This window comes from Polypterus senegalus, chromosome 8 (assembly GCF_016835505.1).
Source record: "Polypterus senegalus isolate Bchr_013 chromosome 8, ASM1683550v1, whole genome shotgun sequence".
Taxonomy (NCBI): Eukaryota; Metazoa; Chordata; class Cladistia; order Polypteriformes; family Polypteridae; genus Polypterus; species Polypterus senegalus.
Genome location: NC_053161.1, coordinates 130,327,340 through 130,352,560, shown reverse-complemented (window position 1 = coordinate 130,352,560; position 25,221 = coordinate 130,327,340). Strand labels below are relative to the sequence as shown.

General features: G+C 36.3%; 1 protein-coding gene across 1 annotated transcript in view; it reads left to right on the top strand.

Annotated features, from left to right (window-relative positions):
• The window catches only part of rassf9 (Ras association domain family member 9), a 51,576-nt gene extending 33,539 nt beyond the window's left edge, over window positions 1–18,037 (top strand). The window contains exon 2 of the mRNA XM_039761771.1: window positions 14,473–18,037. Coding sequence (XP_039617705.1) covers window positions 14,473–15,703 — 1,231 coding nt within the window. The 3' untranslated portion in view covers window positions 15,704–18,037. The remainder of the gene's footprint in view (window positions 1–14,472) is intronic.
• Window positions 18,038–25,221: the final 7,184 nt, after the last annotated feature.

Genomic DNA, 25,221 nt, shown 5'->3' with positions numbered 1-25,221 from the left:
GTGAAAGCAGACACTAATATAGTTTAGAATCTAGCTTTATTAAGTATTTTAGTAAAAGTAAGTCAGTAAAGGGATATTTAACAGTTAATCATTATACTTAATTGATTATGACATACTACTACTACTACTACTAATAATAATAATAATTATAATAATAATAATAATAAAAATAGTACATTTTATTTACATAGCAGCTTTCCCATGCTAAAACTTGTAATATGTTAAATCAAAGCAAAGAAAGAAAGAACACGAAGGATCTGGATTTTAGCAGCAGTTTATGTTATGTGCTCTTGGGGCACTGCTTTGTTTGCCTTTTGGATACTTTTTGTTTGCCTTGAATTTAGTTCTCGGAAAAAATAAAGATTAACTAATAGGTGGTGTGATACTGCATTCCTTTAAGATCTTTTATCACTGAAGCAATGAAGGCCTTAAATAGAAGTATTTGATTTTAACCCTTTACGTACTTTACTTTCAACATAAGCTGTGAAAATGATATTGGCTTACCACTGAAAATAAGCTTAGTTTTTGAATAGTCTTTAAAAGACACAAAATCATAAGGAAGTAATTATTATTAAGACAAAAGACATTTTTGTTGGTTAAGAACAATTTAAAATTGCCTGTTTTAAAAGATTTCTGATTTACTAAGTTTTTACTTTTCAACCAGCTTCATTCAATGATAAAAGTCACAGGGACTGGAACTAGTAAGCAGGAATCAACACTGGACGCAGTCCCTCTGAGGGAACACTCATAAGTATACTCTCATTCGCACAGGGCCCATTTGTCATACAATCAGAGCTAACCTGTTATGGAAGGACAACTAGAATATCTGGAGAAAAACACAGGAGAACATGCAAACTGCACACGAGCATTGGGCCCGGGCTCAAACCCATTTTCCTGGCCATATTATCACTGCACTGCCCATGTAACTGTAATGAGGTAGAACATAGTGATGGATTTCTACTTGAGAATGGATAAATGTCTCACAAAATTGAGAAAAAGCACAGCAGGTCACCAAGCAGCCCACATCATTATGATGTGGAGCAGACCTTGGGTATATAGTCTATAGAGGCACCAGTTTCAGCATTTAAATCCAGGTTAGCACACCCTGAATAAACCTTGTTACTTTAGTCTAGAATAACCTGACTTCACCTCTATTAGTTAAGTCATTTGGACAAAAATACAAGTGTAACAATCACTCCACACAGTTATGCCCCATTGCTGTTATCGCCTTGTGGCTCTGGTGCCACTATTATATTATCAACACACTTCTCCTAGCCATTTCAAAGGTTTCCAGAGATATCGGGAGCCTTATCATTCAAGAATTAAATTATTTATTGCCTAGCACATTTTTATAATATTGCAGAATATCCAGAAGGGATTGTGTTTGCTATGCCCTAGGCTATCAGAACCTTTTCTGTTCCCTGACTGTAGCCCTGCCAGAGGTTTGTTTTCTCCAGACATTGAGTTGACTGGATTATTTGTTTTCCTCTCCTCAGCTGTCAAATGTTTATATCTCACTTATCATTTTAAAGGACTCACTGTATGTTTTTCACATTGCATGTGGAAATTAAGGAGAATAGAATTTAGGACTGATGTCACAAAGCACTTCTTTATGCAAAGAATTGTGGGAATTGTGGCAAACTATGGAGACATGAAGTAGAAGCAGAAACTTTGACAATCTTTAAAAAGTATCTGGATGGGATATTGGGACAGCTTAATTATTAGCTAAACAAACAAGCCCCATGGACTACATAGTCCTTTGTTTATCAAATTTTTTATGTTTTCACGATTACTTCCTTATTCAAAGTTAAATTGCCCATTCATGTTTTATGCCAGCCTCAAATGTAAGATGTATATAAACTACTCAAAAAAATTAAAGGAACACTTTGAAAACACATCAGATCTCAATGGGAAAAAAGATTATGCTGGACATCTATACTGATATGGACCGGATAATGTGTTAGGAATAAAAGGATGCCACATCGTTTGATGGAAATGATAATTATCAACCTATAGAGAGCTGAATTCAAAGTGAAAAAATAATGCGGCAGGCTAATCCATTTTGCCAAAATTTCATTGCAGCAACTCAAAATCGTGCTCGTGCCCTGATGTGCTTGTATGCATGCCTGACAATGTGTGTGGGTATGCTCCTAATGAGATGACGGCTGGTGTCCTGGAGAATCTCATCCCAGATCTGGACCAGGGCATCACTGAGCTCCTGGACAGTCTGAGGTGCAACCTGGCGGCGTACTAACTCCTGCTATCTCTTCTGTTCTTTTTTTGGTTTTCTGTGGTGGTGACCTACGCCACCACCACCTAATCAAAGCACCATGATGTCCCTACATTGATGGATTAAAGGCCAGAAATCCACGTGACCGTCATCATCGTCCTTCCATGAGAACCCTGAATACAATGAGGACTGATCATTTATGTTAGGTAGAATGCCTAGAGGGGGCTGGGCGGTCTCATAACCTGGAACCACTGCAGATTTCATTTTTCTTCAGCCGTCTGGAGTTTGTTTTTTCTGTCCTCCCTGGCCATTGGACCTTACTTTTATTCTATGTTAATTAGTGTTCTCTGATTTTAATTCTTACTTTGTCTCTTTTCTCTTTCTTCATAATGTAAAGCACTTTGAGATACATTATTTGTATGAAAATGTGCTATATAAATAAATGTTTTTGTTGTTGCCAGGTGAACCGAAACATAATGTCCCAGAGGTGTTCTATTGGATTTTGGTCAGGTGAGCGTGGGAGCCAGTCAGTGGTATCAATTCCATCATCCTCCAGGAACTGTCTGCATACTCTCGCCACATGAGGCCAGGCATTGTTGTGCACCAGGAGGAACCCAGGACCCACTGCACCAGCATAGGGTCTGGCAGTGGGTCCAAGGATTTCATCCCAATACCTAATGGCATTCAAGGTGCCATTGTCTAGCCTGTAGAGGTCTATGCGTCCCTTCATGGATATGCCTTCCCAGACCATCACTGACCCACCACCAAACCAGTCATGCTGAACGATGTTACAGGCAGCATACTGTTCTTTCACGTCTGTCACATGTGCTCAGGGCGAACTTGCTCTCATCTGTGAATAGCATAGGGTGCCAGTGGTGGACCTGCCAATTCTGGTATTGTATGGCAAATGCCAATCGAGCTCCACAGTGCCAGGCAGTGAGCACACGGCCCACTAGAGAATGTCAGGCCCTCACGCCACCCTCATGAAGTTTGTTTCTGATTGTTTGGTAAGAGACATTCACACCAGCGGCCTGCTGGAGGTCATTTTGTAGGGCTTTGGCAGTGCTAATCTTGTTCCTCCTTCCCCAAAAGATCAGATACCGGTCCTGTTGACGGGTTAAGGACCTTCTATGGCCCTGTCCAGCTGTTCAAGAGTAGCTGCCTGTCTCCTGGAATCTCCTTTATGCCCTTGAGACTGAGCTGGGAAACGCAACAAACCTTCTGGGAATGGCACAAATTGATGTGCCATCCTGGAGAAGTTGGACTACCTGTGCAACCTCTATAGGGTCCAGGTATCGCCTCATACTACCAGTAGTGACACTGACCATAGCCAAATGCAAAACTATTGAAAAAAACAGTCAGAAAAGATTAGGAGGGAAAAATAGCAGTGGCCTCCACCTCTTCAACTATTCTTGTTTTGGGGGTCGTCTCATTGTTGCCTCTCTAGTGCACCTGAAACTGATTAACAACCCTCTCTGCTACTTAACTGACCAGATCAATATCCTAGAAGTTCCTTTCACTTGATGCTATACTCTGATTAAAAACTGTTACTTCAATTTTTTTGAGCAGTATATACTAGGCAAATAAAGTCTTCACACACTAACACAAGTAATTCCAAACAACAGATACAAGGGAGTGGTGATGGGGATTTACCTGGGGCAAAGCACATTTTCATCTGTCAATTTATGGCTGAAGGGGCATCATTTTTTCTCCCTGAGGAGGACCATACCTGAGCTCACTTTTGAAAGGTTGATCAACACATGTTTAGGACATAAAGCCCATTATACAGTCAAGTTATGAGATCATCTTATTAGTATCTCTAGCCAATGTAGTAATTTCTGGTCTTGATCATTTTTGTACCAAAAAGACATTTTTTATAGTTACTTAGAATTTGCATATGGGACAGGGTTCCCATTTTGGATATTTTTCTTCAAAATGAATGAGCTGAGATTTTTGATTTATTAATTTACAGCCCTAGGGACCCCTTACTACACATGATCCCAGGTAAATGATCTTTAAAGAATTTTCTTTTGATCATTTCCTTCAATAGCTGCTTTAGATTTATAGATATTAAATCAATAACAACACTCTGTAATTTTAAAGGAAATGCCTGTGCACTGATTCATTCTTACAGCAGATGTACTATACTAAAGATAGTAGCCTGAGACATAACCAGGACAATATCTGTCTAAATTGTGTGAGCTGCATGACCTTCTCTCATTTCCCGTTGTGACTTTATACTCTAAATAATGATCTCATATATTTACATATTCCTGAATGGGAAGGTTTTTTTTTTTTTTTGCTTCATTTTCAACAGTGATAATAATAGGTGTCTGAGAATAAATTACAGACCATAACTAAAGAAAAAAAGCAATATATGGATCTGATTATATTCCCATGAACCCTGTTTATGTATCTTTTATGTTGGCAGCTGGTGACATGGTGGTGCAGTGGTAGCACTTCTGTCTTGCAATATAGAGATCGTGATTCTCCCGTCCATATACCCTCATGTGTTTCCTCTGGGTGCCATACAGTTTTGTGCAGTCTGAATTTGGGTTTTGTTTAATGCTTAGTTCTTAAAATCTCCCATACACAAAGATGGGAAAAACACAGACAACATTGACATGAAAAATGTTAATTCATTTAGTCCTGTTGCTTTTACTTAGTAATTAATCTGTTTCCTTTTTAGTCATTCTCTAATTTGAGATTGCAATGCACCAGATACAGTCATTTACAAACTTTAAATTTATATTGCCTGAGTACATGTTCAGACATTATTACAGAATCATTATATATGATTTCATCATGCACAAGTTACTTTCAAGTGTTATATTCGGTGAGAGAGTCTTATATAACTAAATAACATCAAAGCCTTCCAGCAATCTGTAAGGTGAGAAGTATGCAGTTTGGCTGATGACCTTGCTGGAAGAAGGATGAATAATGTAGATAAAATTATGGAAGAGACTTGTTGCCGTTAATGATATTATAGGTACCGACAAAGAACTCTGGCATTTCTTCAGAATTTACTTTGTTTGAGTAATCTGATAGGCTACATTAGCTACTGAGATTATGAGTCTTTTCATTTTCTGTTTTAGTTATGTATATTATCTACTAACTACTGTGTATTAATTTTTGATAACCCCTTTGCAGTTGTAATACTTAATTACTAGGCACTTATTCATAAAATAAATATACCTTATATTCATGAACTGAGCAAAGCCTTGTAAAAAACTGTGAGATATTTCTTCATGTTTCAATATTCTGTTTGGACAAGGTATGAAATCTTTTAAGGTTTTCACAGTCTTCTCAACCATTAAAAATCCTTTGCTCTTACATTACATGCAATGAACATTAAATCCAAATCCTAATATAGAGACAAATGTGTTGGAGCCAAAGTATTTTTGTTCTTCATTAGTTTCAACAAAGCTCAGATGATGCTACAAAAAATTATCCCTTTCAAAAATGATTTCTGTTAGCTAACAAGCTACTCCTTTATATCAAACATCAGTTCAGCATTGCTTGAAAATTGTGATCTTCAAACAAGAGGATAGATAGATAGATAGATAGATAGATAGATAGATAGATAGATAGATAGATAGATAGATAGATAGATAGATAGATAGATAGATAGATAGATAGATAGATAGATAGATATGTGGCTTTTTATAGAAACTCTTGAAATTAATATATATATATATATATTACATATATACATATACACACACGCTATGGTCTGAACACACACCAGAATGACTACAAAGGAAGAAAAATTTAAAAAGAAAATTAAGCTTCTGACTTGGCTATCACAGTCCCATTGAGGCATTAAACAGGTGTATTTCTGTTGGTATAAAGGAGCCCCAGTGACGTTTCCTGACACACTTCACTGGCTGAAAGTTCTCATTGTTAGTGAGTCACAGAGAAGACGTGTAGTATTATTAATAATGGCACTCAGTTTTGTATCAATTGTGTGTTGTATGGATTAAATGAATATTTTTCTAAGTTTCTTCACTTAATCAATTACCGGTAATAAAGAAATTTTAGTTGTAAAGGCACAATATATGATTTTTTAAGATAAATGTATTACAAAGAGAGAGTTTTGAAGTCTATACCAGACACAAAGCCAAATGATGCATATGGTAATGTGGTCATAGCTTTTGTCTTAAGAAAAGATTTTGAGAGGGTTTTGGGGAGATTTTATGTTGTTAGTCTGTAAGGTTTTTTTATGCCATTGCCCTCTTTTTGTTTTGAATGCATTTCTGCCTCTGCAAGGTTGTGGCAACGTAAACCCTATCCTGGCAACATGATGAAATTCTGTATGGCTCCATTCTATTATATTTTTGTTTAGTTTTATTATTGCTCTGTCACTCTTAAAAACACACCATAACAAGTTGAATATAATTCAATCAGAAGTACAAAGTACAACATTTCAGAAATTAGCTTGTTAAAATATAATCAACATTTAAAAGCCCAGTCCAGAAAGCTCCCTCGGCACCCAGGTCACCAATTTAGACCCAGAACAGATTCCTAGCTCTCCGCCTCGCGCCTGTGGAAACTGAGAATAAGAAAGTGCTCATATTTGGTGATTCCATAGTGCGAAATGTTAGAATTCCAAACTAAATTAAACCAGCAGTTAATGTTAAATGCCTCACAGGAGCGAAGATTTCTGACATAGAGGTCGGATTGGACCATGTCGCCAACGATGAAGTATCTACCTTATTGTTGCATGTTGGCACTAATGATATTTATTTACAGCAATCTGAGGTATTAAAGAGGAACTTCATCTCTCTATGCACCAAAGCTAAAAAAAAAATGTTAGAACTTAGTTGTATCTGGCCCCTTACCAAGATTATGTAGAGGGGATGTGAGTTATAGCAGACTGCATTCCCTTCACTGCTGGCTAGAAACCTGGTGTGCAAATAAAAGCATAGCATTTGTGAACAATTGGGATGATTTCTGGGAAAGGCCTGGATTTTTCAAAAGAGATGATATTCATCCTAAATGGAGGGGATCTTATGTGTTATCTCAAAATATGGCAGCAAAACTGCCTGGTTGACTAAGTAGATCACCATCAAGACCATAGTCATGTTATCTTAAATCACAGGCTGTTGTTTATCCCACCTGTTACAATGCTGAAGCTGTTACCCATAATGCATGTTGTGGGGCATCCAGTTAATTTAGTCTTGATGCAAACCTTAAATTACTTGATAACCAAAAAATAAGGTGTATAATTAGACCAATGGATAAAATAACAGTGGGAGGTCGAGCTTTTAGTTACTGGGCCCCTAAACTGTTTAGCATATCCTGACTAGAACTGCGAATTAACTGTACAGACTGCATCTCTGTTGTAAGTCATTAGCACTAAAACATAAGTAACAGGATAGTTATATTTGGATACTAACTCTCACCTCTTCTGTTTCTCTTCTCGGCCCTGAAATGGCCCACTTGCTAAGTGTTTTTGCCTGCCTAAGGTAAAGTCATCCCTGATGGAGGATCGCAGGAATCGTGGGAAAGAGGGGTCCTTTCATCGGATTAGCGCTATTTCAACCGTGGAATGGCCAAATGGGGGAGGCAGCTTGATGGATGAGGTCTCCAGGACTCTAAACAAATCCTAATCATATTATGTGATATCATCTACTGTTAAACTCCGTACTTCTAAAATTTTTATTTTTATACTGTATTGAGGATTTGTTCTGTTCTGTGTATTGTATTGTATTGTATTGACCACCTTCTTTTTGACACCCACTGCACGTCCAACCTACCTGAAAAGCTGGTCTCTTTTTGAACTGCCTTTCCCAAAGTTTCTTCCATTTTTTCCCTACAGGCATTTTTTGGGGAGTTTTTTCTTGTCTTCTTAGAGAGTCAAGGCTGGGGGGCTGTTAAGAGGCAGGGCCTGTTAAAGCCCATTGCGGCACTTGTGTGATTTTGGGCTATACAAAAATAAATTGTATTGTATTGTATTGTATTGTATAGGGCTAACACTTTGGGTGGAAGCAAGTAATTGCTGATACTCTCATTTTTTGTAGGCTTCTTGTTCCTTTTCTCGATGTGATTAATTATGATTACAATTGTAATTGTATATAAATTTGTGGTAGGTAAAAAAGTCATGTTCATGTACATCCTTTTACAATAACAATGGCATCTGACAGATTGTCAATAAACCTTTGTTCAAGTGTCCTTTTTATATTAGTGCAACAACAAAGCAAGCTCTATTCTGTTCACAGTAACAAAGTATACTCTATTCTAGAACTGAATTTCAAATCTTTTTTTATATTTTATTATACCTTGTATGTCAATTTAATTTATTATTTTTTCACTTATATAGTCAAAACATACGTCACCCTGGCTGAGCTGCATATTTTACTGTTGAGTAAGCATTACTGGAGAATCTGGCTATATTTGCTTGCTTACTGAGCTTTTTGTATATTACCCAGTAATCTAATAAAAAGTTACTTTTTTCAGTTTGCTTATCTGTTGCATTTGTACAACAGATTTCTTTTGAAACCCAATGATTTTTTTCCTTTACTTTTTATGTGCCAGCAGCCAAAACTGTCATACTACAGCATAACCCCGCTGATCCCAAACCTTGGAGTAGATAATATGAGGGTGGGTAGTGTAAAGACATGTTCAGCGAAATCCATTAAGTTTTTCTGTTCCCCCTGCTTAACTAGTTGACTTGTTCTTGTTCCTTCCTTGTATGTCTATTGAAAAGTTTTATTAACTGTAAAAAACACAGAAGGAACATGGGTGCATTTTATACAGTGGGAGCAGTTTGCTTGTTTGGTGCTTCCCATGAGGTAAATCTTACAGAACCTGAAAGCAATGTCTCTTGCCAGGATAAAAAATTTATGTGAGCTAGCATTCACCTTCCCTGTTTCAATTTAATCCTTGATAAGTAATTAATAAAAGTAATAGTGTTCTGGGATTTTTCCTGTGTTTGAGCAATTAATTCATAATGTGGCATGTAGAATTATACTCTAAATATTCCCAGAAAGGTGATATTTAAGAAGGTTTTTAAATTTATAGACTCTTAGATTTGATCTAACAAAACTGTACTTCCCACTCTTTGATGCACTGAGATTTGGATCTAGTTCTATGGAACTTGAGTATTCTGCATTCTCAAATAAGGTTTCCAGTCTGCCACTTTGTTTCAATTCATTTACCACCTCCCAATTACACTTTGCAATCTTTCGTTCGTGACAAATTCTGCTATGCAAAATCATTTTGTTCTCCAGTGACAAGGAATTTCAGCTGAAAAGTCCATCTTCAGATGCCTTACTTACATCAACAAGCAGTTGAAATCATGACTCATTAGATTGGTGGATTGAGGGGTTCTTTTCACATTATTACATGCCCTCAAGGGGACTACAGTATGTAAGACAATTTGTTCACAACATATCTTTAAAAATACTTATGTCACTGTTTTTTTTTATTTGTAACCTAAATGGTGCCTCATTTCACTTTTGAAGGAAATAGAACTTTTTTTGCTTCAAATGTTTTTCAGAACTATGAACTTTACTCCAAATGCCACTTTTACAGCTAGTCACATCCTCACAAGTATATTGAAAGTATATTTTAGTGGTCCTGAAGCACTGGTATAAAAATTATTGGCTGATTCTTTACATAAAGTATAGAGGCATATCATACAATGATTACATAGAACGAAAGTCTTTAAGAAAATCTTCAAAAGAAAAAAAAATAGCTTGTTACCTTATTTTTACATGTAAAGCTTGCCATTATTATTATCATCAGTAACAGTGAGCATGCTCAAATGACAGGTTTTAATTGTTAGATTGCTGCAAGCCAGTGGCTGCCTACTCTTTCCAACTAATTGCTCAAAAATAACAGACAAGTCATTCTGTCAGATAGATAGATAGATAGATAGATAGATAGATAGATAGATAGATAGATAGATAGATAGATAGATAGATAGATAGATAGATAGATAGATAGGCTGAACAAATTAAGAGATCATTACAAAGAAAATTAGTTATGCTGCCTTACTGGGTTGAACTGAAAGTCTTTGATTTATCTTTACATGTTGAACTTACCTTGATTCTTCCTCCCTCCTGGCTGATTTGCTACTAAATTTGGTCCAGTTTTGATTCTTTTTATTTAAGCTTCTCTGCTTGTCAATTAAAAAATAAGTAACTAGTCTTCCCACATCAAGGGATTGTAATTAAGTGGTATAATTTGTTAACTAAATGAAGTTTCATGCTGAAAATATACTGTACATCTCTCAGTTTATTGTTCATGCTTTTTCCTCTTTAAGGCCACAATGAGTCACAGCTTACCAGAACTTAAATATATACAATGCAGGGATGTTATTTAAAACTTTATCCCATATTTCTTGAATATATTAGCAAAGTATTACAGTACAATAAAATAAATAGTCTCTAGTACATGGAGTCAAAAATAAAATGAAAGATTTCTTCTTTTTACCATAGAAAAATGATGTCAGAGAAAATAGTATTTTTGTTAAATGATCTGTTTTTGTTTGTTACTATGACAAATGTATTGCCTTTAATGTAAGGTAATAGCAATTTACCTATGCAGTGAAATACTAATATTCAACCCAGAGATTTCTAAAAGTTGTGTTTCGTTGTTTTGGAATTAGTGGAGTACACAGGTAAAGAGTAGTCAGTTGTATAAGAAAACGTTTTCTGCTGCTTTTTTCAAACAGCTATGAGAATTTATTCAAAACAGTATCAGCCAATATGGCTATGAATGACTGTGTAAGAATCCTTTGCAAGTCACATTTTTATTTGCACAAATCATGGACTGTTTGAAGGAAATGGCTAAATTTTTTCCTGCTAGTCTATTTCTGTGAAATTACTGCAGATCATTAAGATAAATACATTAGTTCTGTCATCTGAAATGGTATTTCAGTATTTGATTTGTGATTCATTAATAAAACACTTAATTTTTATTTTTTTTAATTTAATATATATATATATATATATACTGTATATATATTTTCTAATCACTTCTCTATGTTTTTTTCTTAACTGTTATTGCAGTTGCTATGGGGGTTTATGTGTTGATGTTTTGTTGTTTTGTGTTTTGAAATACTCGTCATTTCTAATTAATAACATAGTAACATAATAACAGTTAATTTACTGTTTCATTTCTGTCTGTTATAATCTGATTATTTCTTGATGAGTTGAGTATTTTGAAAGGGGTAATGAAGAGCTGAATGGCAATAGAGATTGCTGTTGGCATTAAGATATGCACTTCCGTGTATTCTGGTAAAACTTTCAGGGTAACTGTATGGAACAAAACTTGAACTAAAAAGTTTCCCTGCAACTTAATATAAAAAGTATAAACAGTTTCATATTTTGTCCTTTTTAAGAAACACAGATATTGGTATGTATTACCTATCAACAACATAAGGCTGTCTATAGAGCATTTTACAAAATATGTAAATCCATACACTTTATCTGCCAAAAGAAAAGAAGTCCTTGCAATACAATGGTGCATTTCCAGAAGAATTCCTTAAAACTTCATCAAGTCATAACATAGAAGCCTTTCTATAGCACATTTTCATATAAAGGGTGTTGCTCAAAATGCTTTACAAGATGTCAGAGAAATAGTCACATGCAAAGAAAAAATGAATTTAAATTAGATAAGAATAGTATAAAATAATAAGTAATGCACACTTACATAAGGCAGACATATACAGTAATTAAGAAGTATAGTCCTTAAATATAGAATTGTATTTTTATAAATCTCTAAATACAAGTCCTTTGATGATGTCAGTTGGGTATGATAGATAGAAAATATAAAAACAAACTACAGTTAAGCTGTGGGAGTCCCAGCTCACACTCAACAAAGATTATAAAATGCTTTTCAGTAGTTCTTTATACATTGAACTAAAAGTGTTTTGGTGTTCAAAATCAATGTCATATATATTTAAACTGCAACACCAACAAAAACTGCTGTATATTATTCATCAGTCATTAATATAAAAAAGAGATATTATGATCTCTACACACAAACTGGTCGTGATATTTAGGAAACAGCATTTATTTAACTGTATCCAAATTACAATTCCCTTTTCACCCTTTCTGGCCTAAAATAGTTGGCTTGGTTTCTACCTTGCAGTTGCAGATTCCATCAGTTGGGGTTTTGGGATAGATCCATTAGAAGAAGCCAAATCACAGAGAATATTTCCATCATCCTGCTTCTCACAAAATGCCTTAATATCTGTACTGACACTTCACTTGTAAAATCGCTAGCGGTTCTTTGAAGGCACCCAGGGAAAAAAAAAAATCCATTCTTTTCTCCCTGCTATTCCATTAGACTTCCATGTGCAGATGCAAACCACTATAAACAAAATTCACCTCATTTTCAAAGGCCACAGATGTTAATGGAGTCACCAAACTGTACCATCTTAGCATCACAGAGAGAGACTCTTAGTGAGAGGTTTTAGTGCAGAGCTGGGCAGGAAATACCACTTTGTTGTACTGAAACTGCAAATCCTGTACACTATGGCACCTGTGGCAACCTTATCACAGATAATCACTTTCTTATCTGAAAATGACTTCCATAGTCTTTTGCTATGGACATTTTTGGTTACAGAGGCTATTCTCTCATGTGCAAAATTTCAAGGTTCACAAATTTGGGAGATGGCTGCATACTGTTTCATTCTTTGTTGCTCCTGCATTTTGCTGGCTCATGAAGGGCAGTTAAAAGTAGTCGAAATACTACCTAGAGACTTCCAGTTATTCACCTTAGCTTTATATACAGGCAAATATAGTCAAATATATACTGTTTTTTATTAATATATTCCAAATGTCCTTTGGACAGAAGACAAGAGAACAAGTAAACAGATTTGGGGTGCTATGGGCTACCCCTTTTTATTGAAATGTTTACAGTTTGCACTGTAGTGATAGGATGATAGTGGTGTGCAACACTGAGATGTCTTATGATTATGTTGGTCTCAAAGTTACTGGCTCTTCCTGTTACAATGGAAGTGGAAGCTGGGCACTGATGATGTTACAAATTGTTCATTATTCCAGGTCATTCTGCCTGAGGGCAGAAACAAAGGATAAGTAAACCACTGTGCAAAACATCCACCTTTTTTCACCTGTGTCCCTTTTACAGTTGTAATCTGAATTTTTGATTACTCCTAAAAATGTGGTCTGATCTTCAATTAAGTATCAATAATGGACAAACACAATCTTCAACAACTAATATAGCACAAACAATTGCACATCTTACTGTCAATACATTGTTTACAGTCTAGTATGTGTACCTCTAGGGCACAATTTCTTAAACTATAGGTGACAGGTTGCCACCACTGAGTTGGCTAGGGTCACTACTCACCGTTGTATTTAATGGAAATTGGTCGCGATTGTTTTGCAAAGCGTCTTGCCAGTGGGTTGCTGTGGACTGTTTAATCAATCAACATTACACCAAGGGGGACCCTTGGAAAAAAAGCTTATGAAACTCTGCTGTAGGGTAATGAATTCTCCAAAAGCTAATTAGAGTCAGTGAGATTAGATTGAAGGTATCCGTTGGAGGTGTTCTGCCCTGTAAAAAGTGATACAAACTTTAGTTACTGACTGAAACTGCTGTTCTCTAGAAAGATCTGTCCATTTCAACAAGTCAAAGTTTCAGAGATAGTTGTAACTGTAAGAAAGAGAGTTGTGCAAGAGAAAGTAAAAGACCACATGACTGACAGATGACAGCGTATTGTCCCAATCAGGAAATACAGGGATCAAAATGCTTCTTTACGGCTCATGGAAAGCTTAGGGTGTAGAAACACCAGGGTCTGCTGGTCTCCTTGTTTTAGATGCAGAGCGCTCTCCTCCATCCCAGAATTCTAGTAAATTGCTTGGAGTAAAATAGGATGGGATATTAAGCCTTCTCCCTTGCTAGAGTCTTATTGAGTGAGGAGTTACAAAAAGAGGAACAATGCTTAGCTGGTACACACAATGTGGAAAGTGTATCATTGTTACAATAAACTGAAAACTTCATTGCTGAACCTGTGTAACTTGTTAAGACTATGTGCTCTTACTGGTATTTCTGCATATTTAGCAAACATATAAATATCTGTTATCTTTCACGGAAGGCACAAACAAATCATAAGTTTGTGTGGTAGAAAGAGTATGAAGAATGTGCTGTGAGTAGTAATTCTTTCAGTAAAGTTTTAGGAGTGCAGTTGTTATCACTTTTTGTTTTAAAGTCAACAGAACAGTTAACCTTTCTCTGTCTCATACAAGTGTGCTACTCTTTTTCAGGACTGCTAAGAAAGAAGTAGAATCTGTTGGAAAAGAAATTCAAGTATGGGTTTCCCAGGAAGAAAAAGTTGTTTCTGGTTTAACAAGATACACCACTTGTGCCGACGTTATCAATGCCTTGTTGGAGGACCAAAAGGCTTTAAGTGGAGACAAAAGAGTTTCATTTGGAGACTCAAAGCAATATTGCCTTATAGAGAGATGGCGTGGATTTGAAAGAGCTTTGCCCCCATTAACAAGAATGACAAAATTGTTGAGGACCTGGGGGCAAGAAAAAACATTTGTTCAGTTTGTCTTGGTCAAAACAGATGCTTATGTTCGAAATGCTGCTTGGATGTCATCAGAGACTAATCTAACTGCCGTCAAGGAAAAAAGGTGGGACCAAGGTCCTGCTCAATACATGAAGTCGTTGCCAGTACACAAGCAGAAAAAGATGGTCAGAAAGGCATTTCGAAAACTAGAAAAGATGAAACATGAACCAGTGCAGCAAGACAAAAACAATATGGAAAGTCTAATTCAACTGGTAATATCACAAGATCTCACCATAAGACAACAGATACGTAAAATGCGCGAAATTGATATTGCGATTGAAAAGAATGAGCTGGAAGTATGCATGGGATGGACAGAGTCGGCAGAAGAAAACACTGATAAAGAAGCTTGTTACAGTGAACAACCTTGTGACTATCAATTACAGGAGTACATTTACACCAACGATGGTGTTTTGCAACTAGAGGAGGAACTGGAACAGCATAAGCAGCTTATTCAAGTTTTAACAAACGAAATCGAAGAAGAGATTAAGAGTATTTGTTTGAAGGATGTTGATGACACAGAAAAGGCTGCAGAGAATTCTGAGTGGGAATATAAGGACGATACAAGTGTAGAAGGTCTTAAAGATGAACTGGAGGACAGCATGAAAAAGGGACTAGCCATCCATATGAACTTGCTGGAAATACAAAAGCAGCTTCAGTACAATGAAGTGATTATGCAGAGCAAGATGCGAGAGTGTGAACTTTTAGCTGGGCAGCTTAGCACACTGCATATTGCAGATAATGTGGACCACCTCTGTTCTTTAAGCTTTAAAGACATCAAAAAGGGAAGCATTGGACAAATCAGACTTCCCAAAACAATGTCTAAAACAGATGTTAACGATACAGACTCAGACACTGGCATCAGTTCTACACATAGCCAAGACTCATTATCTCCTTGTTTGGAGATCTCTGCACCACCCATATAAGTTTAGAGACATGTAAACTTCTTAATTTAATTAAAATTTATTTTTGTATTCTTTTTCTACTTACATTCAGTGTCAGATACCTTTCATAATTTGATTTTTTCATAAACATTAAATATTTACTTTTGAAATATAAATTTGTATAAATGAAAATTTGCTCTCACTATAGATGTTATTGACATTTGTAGTCTTCAGTGACAGTTTATCATCCTAGAGATTTTTCTATCAAACCAGTGTTACTAAAAGATGACCAGTGAGGAAGCTGGCTTTTATTTTTACTTCAACTAAGTTCTTGCTTAATGGCTGTGTATTGATTTTTCAAATGTATATGCTACTGTATATTGCAGCTGTGGTAAGGAAACTTCATAAATTATGTGTAACATTCAACTGGTGCTCAGAGAAGAACTCATGCAGATGCAGAGAGAGCTGCAAAGATAGACTGGAACTTAAACCAAGTTTTCCTGAAGCTGTGAGACAGCAACACTAGCTGTTGTGCAAATGAGCCATGCTGTGATGATATAGTTTTCCCCAAATAATGTTTCTTATTTGTTTGACAGAAATATTTTACTAAGCTTTCGTATCCATATAATTTTGCACATTAAGATTCCACCAGTGTTAAACTTTGTATTAAACAATGCTGCCACCTAAAAATAATTAGCAATTTGAGCGATCGTCAGCATGTTTTTTAAATGTCGAATGAGATAAAACATAACCTAAGAAAATGAAAAAAGTATGGTTGCCAGCTATTTTTTAATCAGAAATTGAAGAACATATGTTCGATTCTCAATATTAAAACACATCACAGCATTTCAAAACCTCAGGTGAGAGACAAAAAGCGTCTCAATGGTAGCACAACTTGACAAAACAGTGTTAGTGCACGAAAATCTGTCACAGGGCTCATTCACGCACACATGGATAATTTAGAAAACCTACTCAGACTTGGTGAGAACATGCAATTTCTATACAGACAACCACAGAGCACAGGATTTATAATCATTGAGACAGCAGCACCAGCCGCTGTACCAGCACGCCACCCTGTTTGGGGACATGATTTCCTTATTACTTTCTAATCATAAAAAATAGCCAGTAGGTTTTATTTCAATTTTTTATTGCTACTACTATAAAAGTTGTACTACCCCAAGCTGTTGCCATTGTGATTACCCTTCATATTGTCAACATAAAAACTTTGCTCCATAATCTGTGGTTCAGTGCTATGAAAGTACCACCAGATCCAAAAATATCAATCTGTCCCATATGATCTGTATATAGTATGCAGTGGACAGTGTAAAAGTGTACATATATATAACACACACGCACACGGTAAAAAGTCAGCAGTGATCAGGAAAAAAAATATTTTACCTGAAGAAAAACCTCTTTTGGGACCCTAGTCTTTACAAAAATAAGTTATTGGACAGAAGACCCAAACCTACTACCCCAAATGCAGTTTGGGCATTTTCATTCCACAAAAGCAAAACTGTCAAAGCAAATAAGCAAGACTTTGGCCATTACTCATAAAAGTGTGCAATGTAATGGCACATCCTAGCAAGAAAACAACCAAAATGTAAAAGAAATGGCAAGCATACCTATAATGATCAATAAAATGCAATGGGCTTTATAGCAGTTGCAGAAGTGGGTTATGCTAACATAAGGTTCAAAAACATGTAAATGCTAATCTTGGCAGGGCTTCCTCTGCGTATCAGCTCAGATTTTAGAGGAGCCTGCAACTAAAGGTTCAGAATCTAATTTTATATAACCACAAATTATACAATAGCCTGCATCGTGTGAACTTAGAGATTATGCTCTGATGTAAAGTAAAGTAAAGTTTAACATGGTAAAGGAGAACCAGACATCTTTAACTGCATCAAAGTACCATTGTTTTAAATAGCAGGGAACCATTGTAGGAAAGCAGCAAAAAGCAGTAATCTAGAAAAAATGTGCATCATTTAACAAAACAATAAGTAAATGTATATGTAGACTTGTATTGCACAATTTGATAAGGTCTGTACTCTATGCTCCATTAAACACTGTACTGTAGTATTATTGCGAAAATGTTTTTTAAAAGGTTCATTTGCTTGTGTTGACTTAGTGTGATTGACTAATATTTTTTTTTCTTTTCTGATTGTTCACATGCCCATATTCTTTTGTTAACATTTTGTGTACAAACTGCTATCCAGAACGTGTAATTGCATTTAGAAGGTACATTGCCACTCTGTAATTATAATGTATCAAAAATGTGGTAACTTTTTTCTGTTGACACCTCTTATGTTTTAAATGTTGCAAACCTGTAATACTGATGTTAATTAATAAAGATAAGGTGAAATCGTGTTATCATTTTGACATGCATAGCAATTGATAATGAAAACTGTTACAGTGATGACTTTAGCACTTACAGTATTTCAGTGTAGAACCTGAGATTTTAAACCCTGAAGCAAATAAAAATTTCTGCTTTTGTAGCACATCTTGACAAGTACACTGCAAAAAATGCATATGCAAAAACTAGACAGAAAAATTTTAAAAAATATCTGCCAATGAGGTAAGCTAAGTTTATTGGACAGGATTTTTTAAAGTAAGCTAAATCATCGTAAATATACATTTTTGGATTAGTCAATAATTCTTACAATAAGGAAACCTATATTTCATCCATCCATCCATTAACCAACCCACTATATCCTAACTACAGGGTCACGGGGGTCTGCTGGAGCCAATCCCAGCCAACACAGGGCACAAGGCAGGAAACAAACCCTGGGCAGGGCGCCTGCCCACTGCATGGTGCGCACATACTAGGGACAATTTAGAATCGCCAATGCACCTAACCTGCATGTCTTTGGACTATGGGAGGAAACTGGAGCACCCGGAGTAAACCCACGCATGCAAACTCCACACAGGGAGGACCCAGGAAGCAAACCTGGGTCTCCTAACTGCGAGGCAGCAGTGATACCCACTGTGCCACCATGTTGTCGCCATATTTCATTTCATGATTTAAATACTTTTCACTTGGCATAGACTTCATTTTTTACAGTGTAATATTTATGAAATTTCTAATCCTTAGCATTTCAAGTCCTTTCATCTGGTCATGTTCTAATTTTGCAGAGTGCAGTGAACTGTTTCCTCATATTCTTGTGTGAAACTGGGACCATGCATCCATGTATGAGTTGGTTACAAACAGTGACAGTGATGTCCCAGTCCCTGCAGTCAAAAGCCCACATAAAGTTAGACTATTGTTTTATATCCTGGGTGTAGCAGAATACACAAGGTGTTTTAGCAAATAGGACTGAGAGTGCCATGGGTGTGTATGCATTAAACTGTTGGTTAATCTCTGAAGTCTTAGGAGTCTAACACAGCTTTGAGCAAATAAGACTGAGAGTGCCACTGGGGTGCACGCAGAAATATATTGGCTAATCCTATCAAGGTTGGTGAAGTCTTTGGAGCATAACACAGCTTTCTTTTTGTAGTCTATAGGTGGCAGGACTAGATATATTGTCCTGGTAAAGGAGTGACTCAAAGAGAGCTAAAGTCTGCTATGAATACACTGTGTGTGTTATCTAGTTAAGACTCAAACAACCTAAAATGTTTTAGGAGATCTGATTCTATTCTGGTTCTATTTTTTGAACAGAATGTGATATCAAACCCAGAATGTAAATAGAAGTATGTCATAATTGTATATTTCTAGTATATACAGTATCCTATAAGCTGTATGGTTCCTTCACCGTTCACTCATGCTGCTTTACAAATGTGTGTATACTGCTTTAAACCTTGATTATATAAAATGAATATGAATTACATAAGAGAAAATAAACTGTACAAAACAGCTGCATTTTGTCTTTTTTATTTAACACTAGCAAAATTCCCGCGCTTCACAGAGGCGAAGTACTGCCTTAAAATTTTTATGAAGAAGAAAATTAAACCATTTTAAACTGAGGGAAAATATACCAACAATTATTTGTTAAGGATCTCTTTGTATACCACATTGTGAGTTTGGCCCTCCGGTTGTAATATGACCAAGCTGTGTGCTGAGCTTACTCTTGAGCATGCAACGTACAGTTGGCCATGTGAAAAGTAATCTTGTTTCAAATCTCACAGCTTGGATTGCTGCTGTCATAATCGGTTTGAGTTTCATGGTTTGTTTCAATTACGACAGTATTTGTAGGACTTGTGTTGAAGAGACATTCGGCATCTATCAAGCGTTGTAAGCATACAACCGGTTTCATCGATAACTTCACATCCATCTTTTGAGAGTTTAAACATTCAAAAACATCAAAGTGTCCACTACTGAAATCGTCACCTGTGAATCTAAGATGTTTAAGAGGCATTGGCGGTTGTTGAAAGGTGTAAAAAATTTTGGCCATTTCGGTACACTTGAAAGCGACAACCGAACAATTCAGCGGCAGCCATCAACTCACATGCAGATCATTAGGTGAAGGGCTTAAGCATTTCGCTCTTATAGTGCTCCTGTGTAGTATAATTATCTCCTGTACCATCATCCGTCCACACATTGAACCTGTCCTAGTCATTCAATACATAAGACACAATGTCCCTCCGGATATCAAGAGTGAGCCTGATATGGCTGTGCAATATGTAACAAAAAGAATGGAAAAGGTAGGTGCCATCTCTGGGCATGGAAACAACTTGGTAAGTGACAGTTTTTTGATCGATGTTGATCACCTCGATAGACATGTTAATGGGGGTACGGTTGGAATGATAAAGGAAATGGGTACCTGAACAATGTAAAGTAAGTCTAAAATACCTACACAATAACTATAATCGTAATAAATGAACAATAAAACAGTGGAGAAGCCGTGGATTAAATTAAAAGACTGTAGTTATCAGCAGGGAGACGTGAATTCCGTGGCATAGCAAGGAAGGGAATGTAGAGACTGGAGCGACGGACGGCCTTATATAGGCAGGCAGTCAACAACGTGGGAGGCGTTGGGATGTGGGACCCAACGCCGCCTCACATGGTGACCGAGCTTCAGGCTATGGTCGTATATATGTAAGTAAGTAGGATTCAGTTAGCGTTGGGAACCCGCGTACCAAATTTCTTGAAGATGGGCCCATAAGTAACAAAGACCATTAAATAGTTCAATATGGTGGCCGACAATGGCATCATACCACCGAAATAAGTACGTACATTGGTTTCGGTTAGTGCAGGGAAGCCACCTACCAAATTTCGTGAAGACTGGGCCATAAATAAGAAAGTTCAACATGGCGGAATTTGTTGACCGTTATGACCGTTACGTGTAGAATTTCGAAATGAAACCTGATTAACTTTTGTAAGTAAGCTGTAAGGAATGAGCCTGCCAAATTTCAGCCTTCTACCTACAAGGGAAGTTGGAGAATTAGTGACGTTGGAAAGTTCAATATGGCGGCCGACAGTGGTGTCATGCCACTGAAATAAGTCATACATCGGTTTCGGTTAGCGCAGGGAAGCCGCCTACCAAATTTCATGAAGATGGGGCCATAAATAACAAAGTTCAACATGGCGGACGTTGTCGAACGTTATCATCAGCCTTCTACCTACACGGGAAGTTGGAGAATTAGTGATGAGTGAGTGAGTGAGTGAGTGACTGAGTGAGTGAGTGAGTGACTGAGTGAGTGAGTGAGTGAGTGAGTGAGGGCTTTGTATTTTATTAGTATAGATTAGTATAGTCAAGACTACTGTATATCATCACCATCATAATTTAGTAACTAAAAATTCCATGTACTCGTATAACTTTAGTCTACATACAGAAAGTGAAAGCAATTAAATGGTATACTTTTTAAACTCACTTGTTTGGCATTAATTGCTTTTGGCCATTGTAAAGACTGCAACAAGAAGAGCTACACACAATCATTGTCTTCTTTTCTCTGTATAGTATGTCAAAGATATTTTTGTTAACATTTTGATAATTAGAACGAAACAGACTTCATCAGGCTACAAATTTTTTATGTAAAAAAGAAAAATTATTAGCTATCTTTACTTCTTTCACATGTACAAAAATATTTTAAATTATCTTGTTATCACTGTTTTGTTATCTTGTTAAGGTCAATAAAAAAAAATCTTGTAATTCACTGGTATTTTTCCTTACTCTTCTTATTAATAAACAAGTAAAAACAAAATGATCTTTTATTCAGTTAATGGTGGTAAACCAAGTAGTATTGCACTGAGTACAATGAAATGCCTAAATGGATATTCAACACACTACACATTACCACTCTCAGACATGTCATGATAAACAAGAATCTACTCAAATACCAGAGCTGCTGCTGGATTGCCTAGAGGAGAGGCGAGGCTAGGGTGTGGATTGACAGAGGCAAGGCAGGCAGGCAATGGGTGTTACTTGTGAACCTTCAGTTAAGCAAAGAAGACCGCCACACGTCAAGGATAAATACAAGTAATGGTTTTCTTTAGAGTGGGGTATTGTGAAGGAGAGTTAAAGATGTTAAGATTTGCATTTGGGTGTGACGAGGATAGATAGGATTAGAAATGAGTACATTAGAGGGTCAGCTCAATTTGGATGGTTGGGAGACAAAGTCCGAGAGGCGAGATTGCGTTGGTTTGGTCATGGGCAGAGGGGAGATGCTGAGTTTATTGGAAGAAGGATATTAAGGATAAAGCTGCCAGACAAATGGAAAAGAGGAAGGCCTAAGAGAAGGTTTATGGATGTGGTGAGAGAGGACATGCAGATGATGGGTGTAACAGAACAAGATGCAGAGAACAGAAAGATATGGAAGAAGATGATCTGCTGTGGCAACCCCTAACGGAAGCAGCCAAAAGAAGAAGAAGAAGATTGTGAAGGAGAAAGACAGATAGAGAACAAAGTTTAGCGTAGTTCCACATTGTTACTTACTCGTATTTGTTATTTTGTCAAGTGTTTCCAGTGGCCTTAACAACAGGTACATCAGGTTTGCAGCATTTATAATTTGAAATAAAGTCTCCTCATTTGAGCTTAACTACAATTTGTGTGCCTATTTGTTATAATTCAATAAAATATATAACTTTGTTTGTTTGAATAGAAAGCACAAATCAGCTTACCTAAAGTACCTCTTACCTCTGTTTCCACATGTTCAGTTATGCTCCCAAGTATAAACATCTGTTTAAGAAGTAGGTACATGTTTAAAGAACAGTATCATAGTTTTTGTATTTATTATGATATGCTAAATTGCCCCCTGAAACCTACTCATGACAAGTTTGTAAAAGAATAGATGAATATTTTTATTTGTGAATCATCTTAATCGGCCACTTGGCCATAGAAGATAAATTTAAACTATTGAAGAGGTGGATGTAGAGGTGGTGCACTCCTACAAGTCCACATTAATGACAGGCAGGACTGGTCTTGGAATACAAAGGAACTATATAAGAAATGGCAGAGCAGGCTCTTCTTCTTTAGGAGTGCCACTGAATCAAGGGAGTCGGTCATCAGGCGCTAATAATAAATAAAGTTGTGTGTCATCAGCTTAGCTGTGGTAGCAAACGTTATGCTCTGAGATAATCTGACCTAACGGGAGCATTAAAATCGAAAAGAGCAGCGGACCCAGGATAGAGCCTTGAGGAACACCATATAGAATATCATGTTTCTTTGAAGTATAATTACCACAACTTACAAAGAATTTTCTGCCTGCCAGGTAGGATTCAAACCAGTTTAAGACACTGCCAGAGAAGCCCACCCATTGACTAAGGCGATTTCTAAGAATATTATGATCAATGGTATCAAATGCAACACTCACATCTAAAAGGATGAGAACAGATAAACGGCCTCTGTCTGCATTCACTCGCAAGTCATTTACTACTTTAACGAGTGCAGTTTCTGTACTGTGATTTGTTCTGAAACATGACTGAATAGCATGTTTATTGAGGTGGTCATTTAGCTGCATAATGAACACCTTTTCTAGAATTTTACTTAAGAAAGGCAGGTTAGATATGGGTCTAAAATTTTCAAAAGCATAGGAGTCAAGAATATTTTTCTTGAGCAGGGGTTTAACAACAGCATTCTTAAGACAGTCTGGGAAGACCCTCATATCTAATGATGAATTTACTGTGTCAAGAATACTAAAAATTAGCACATCGGATACTTCTTTGAAAACAATTGTTGGTATTGGGTCAAGGACACAGGTGGAGGGTCTCAGTTGAGAAATTATTTTATATAAATCAGGTAAATCAATCCTGCTGAAAGAATTTAGTTTGTTTAAAATGGAGTACTCGGGTTTAAGAGAATCAGCATTGGGGAGATGTACTATATTATTTCTAATACCATTAATTTTGTGATAAAAAAATATAGCAAAAGCCTCACTAGTTTCACTGGAAGTTTTTTTGGAAGCATTTCATTGAGTGACCTGGGTTTAGCAGACGATCAATTGTAGGGAATAAGACTCTGGGAGTACTAGCGTTGTTATTTATAATTCTAGAGAAACAGCAGCGCCTCTAAGACGGACTATGTTGTTGTTTTCTGTTATTTTAGCCTTCAATATCTCATAGTGACACGTGAATAAATGAGAGATAGCAAATATTTTGAAATTATTCTGTTTCCTGACTTCTTCAGGGCCCATGTCTAGTAAATAATAATAATAATAATGCAATTCAGCAGTAATCAATAGCTTACCTTTAACAACACTTGTTGCTTGAGTTCAGAGATCAGTTATTTGTATAGGAAGATTCAATAGCAGAGATCCATGGTAATGCTTTTACTAAAAGATGCATCGAAACTCTGATGTGTTTTAGGAGCATGGTCTTTGATTTGCAACAGCGTAGAGGTTTTTAATACTCATTAAAAGGCATTGTTGAATACTACAATTTACTGGGAATATTTATGTTATTTGGAATAACAACAAGATCAATGTCATTTTTATTTGAAAGCTGAAGAATTTCATTTTTCGTAAATCACAACCACAATAATAATAATAATCCTCCAACAAGAGTAGTACAGCACACAGAGGTGCAGCAAAATAAAATTAAATAATAAATTTAACAGTGTAATTGTAAATGTAGATTTTAAACATATTGCTAAAGACTGTTTTAATTCAAAGTAAAAATATAACCATCTCACTAGCTTTCATTAGATAAGCTTCCATTAGAACTTGTGCTAAAACTTGCAAAATATTATTCTTGGTTGTTCACTACTTTCACATTTGCATATGCCTTTCTAAAAAATTCTGTAAAGTCATTTGAAAAACTCTCTGACGTTGTGGATTGAGTGGATGGAGATATTGCATTTTCTGCATATGTTTATGCAATGTTTAAAGATCATAAAATGTTGTGATAATACTAGGCTTGTCGGTTTATTTACGGAACCTAAATTGCATTTATATATTTAAGGTATTTTAGGCTACTTTGGTAAGATTATTTTTTTGCTGTCATCAGAAATCTGTTACTCTCAAGTACTGTGCCACTCTTATATGTAACCTGTAAGAATGTATACACTCAAATGCATTCAATATGGGGGGTTAACCCAATGACTCCCCAAAGACAAAGCCTGTGCTACGTACTTGTAACATCTACAGTAGATGGTCAAGGAAGAGGTTGGAAGGGCACTTTCATTAGTGCTCAT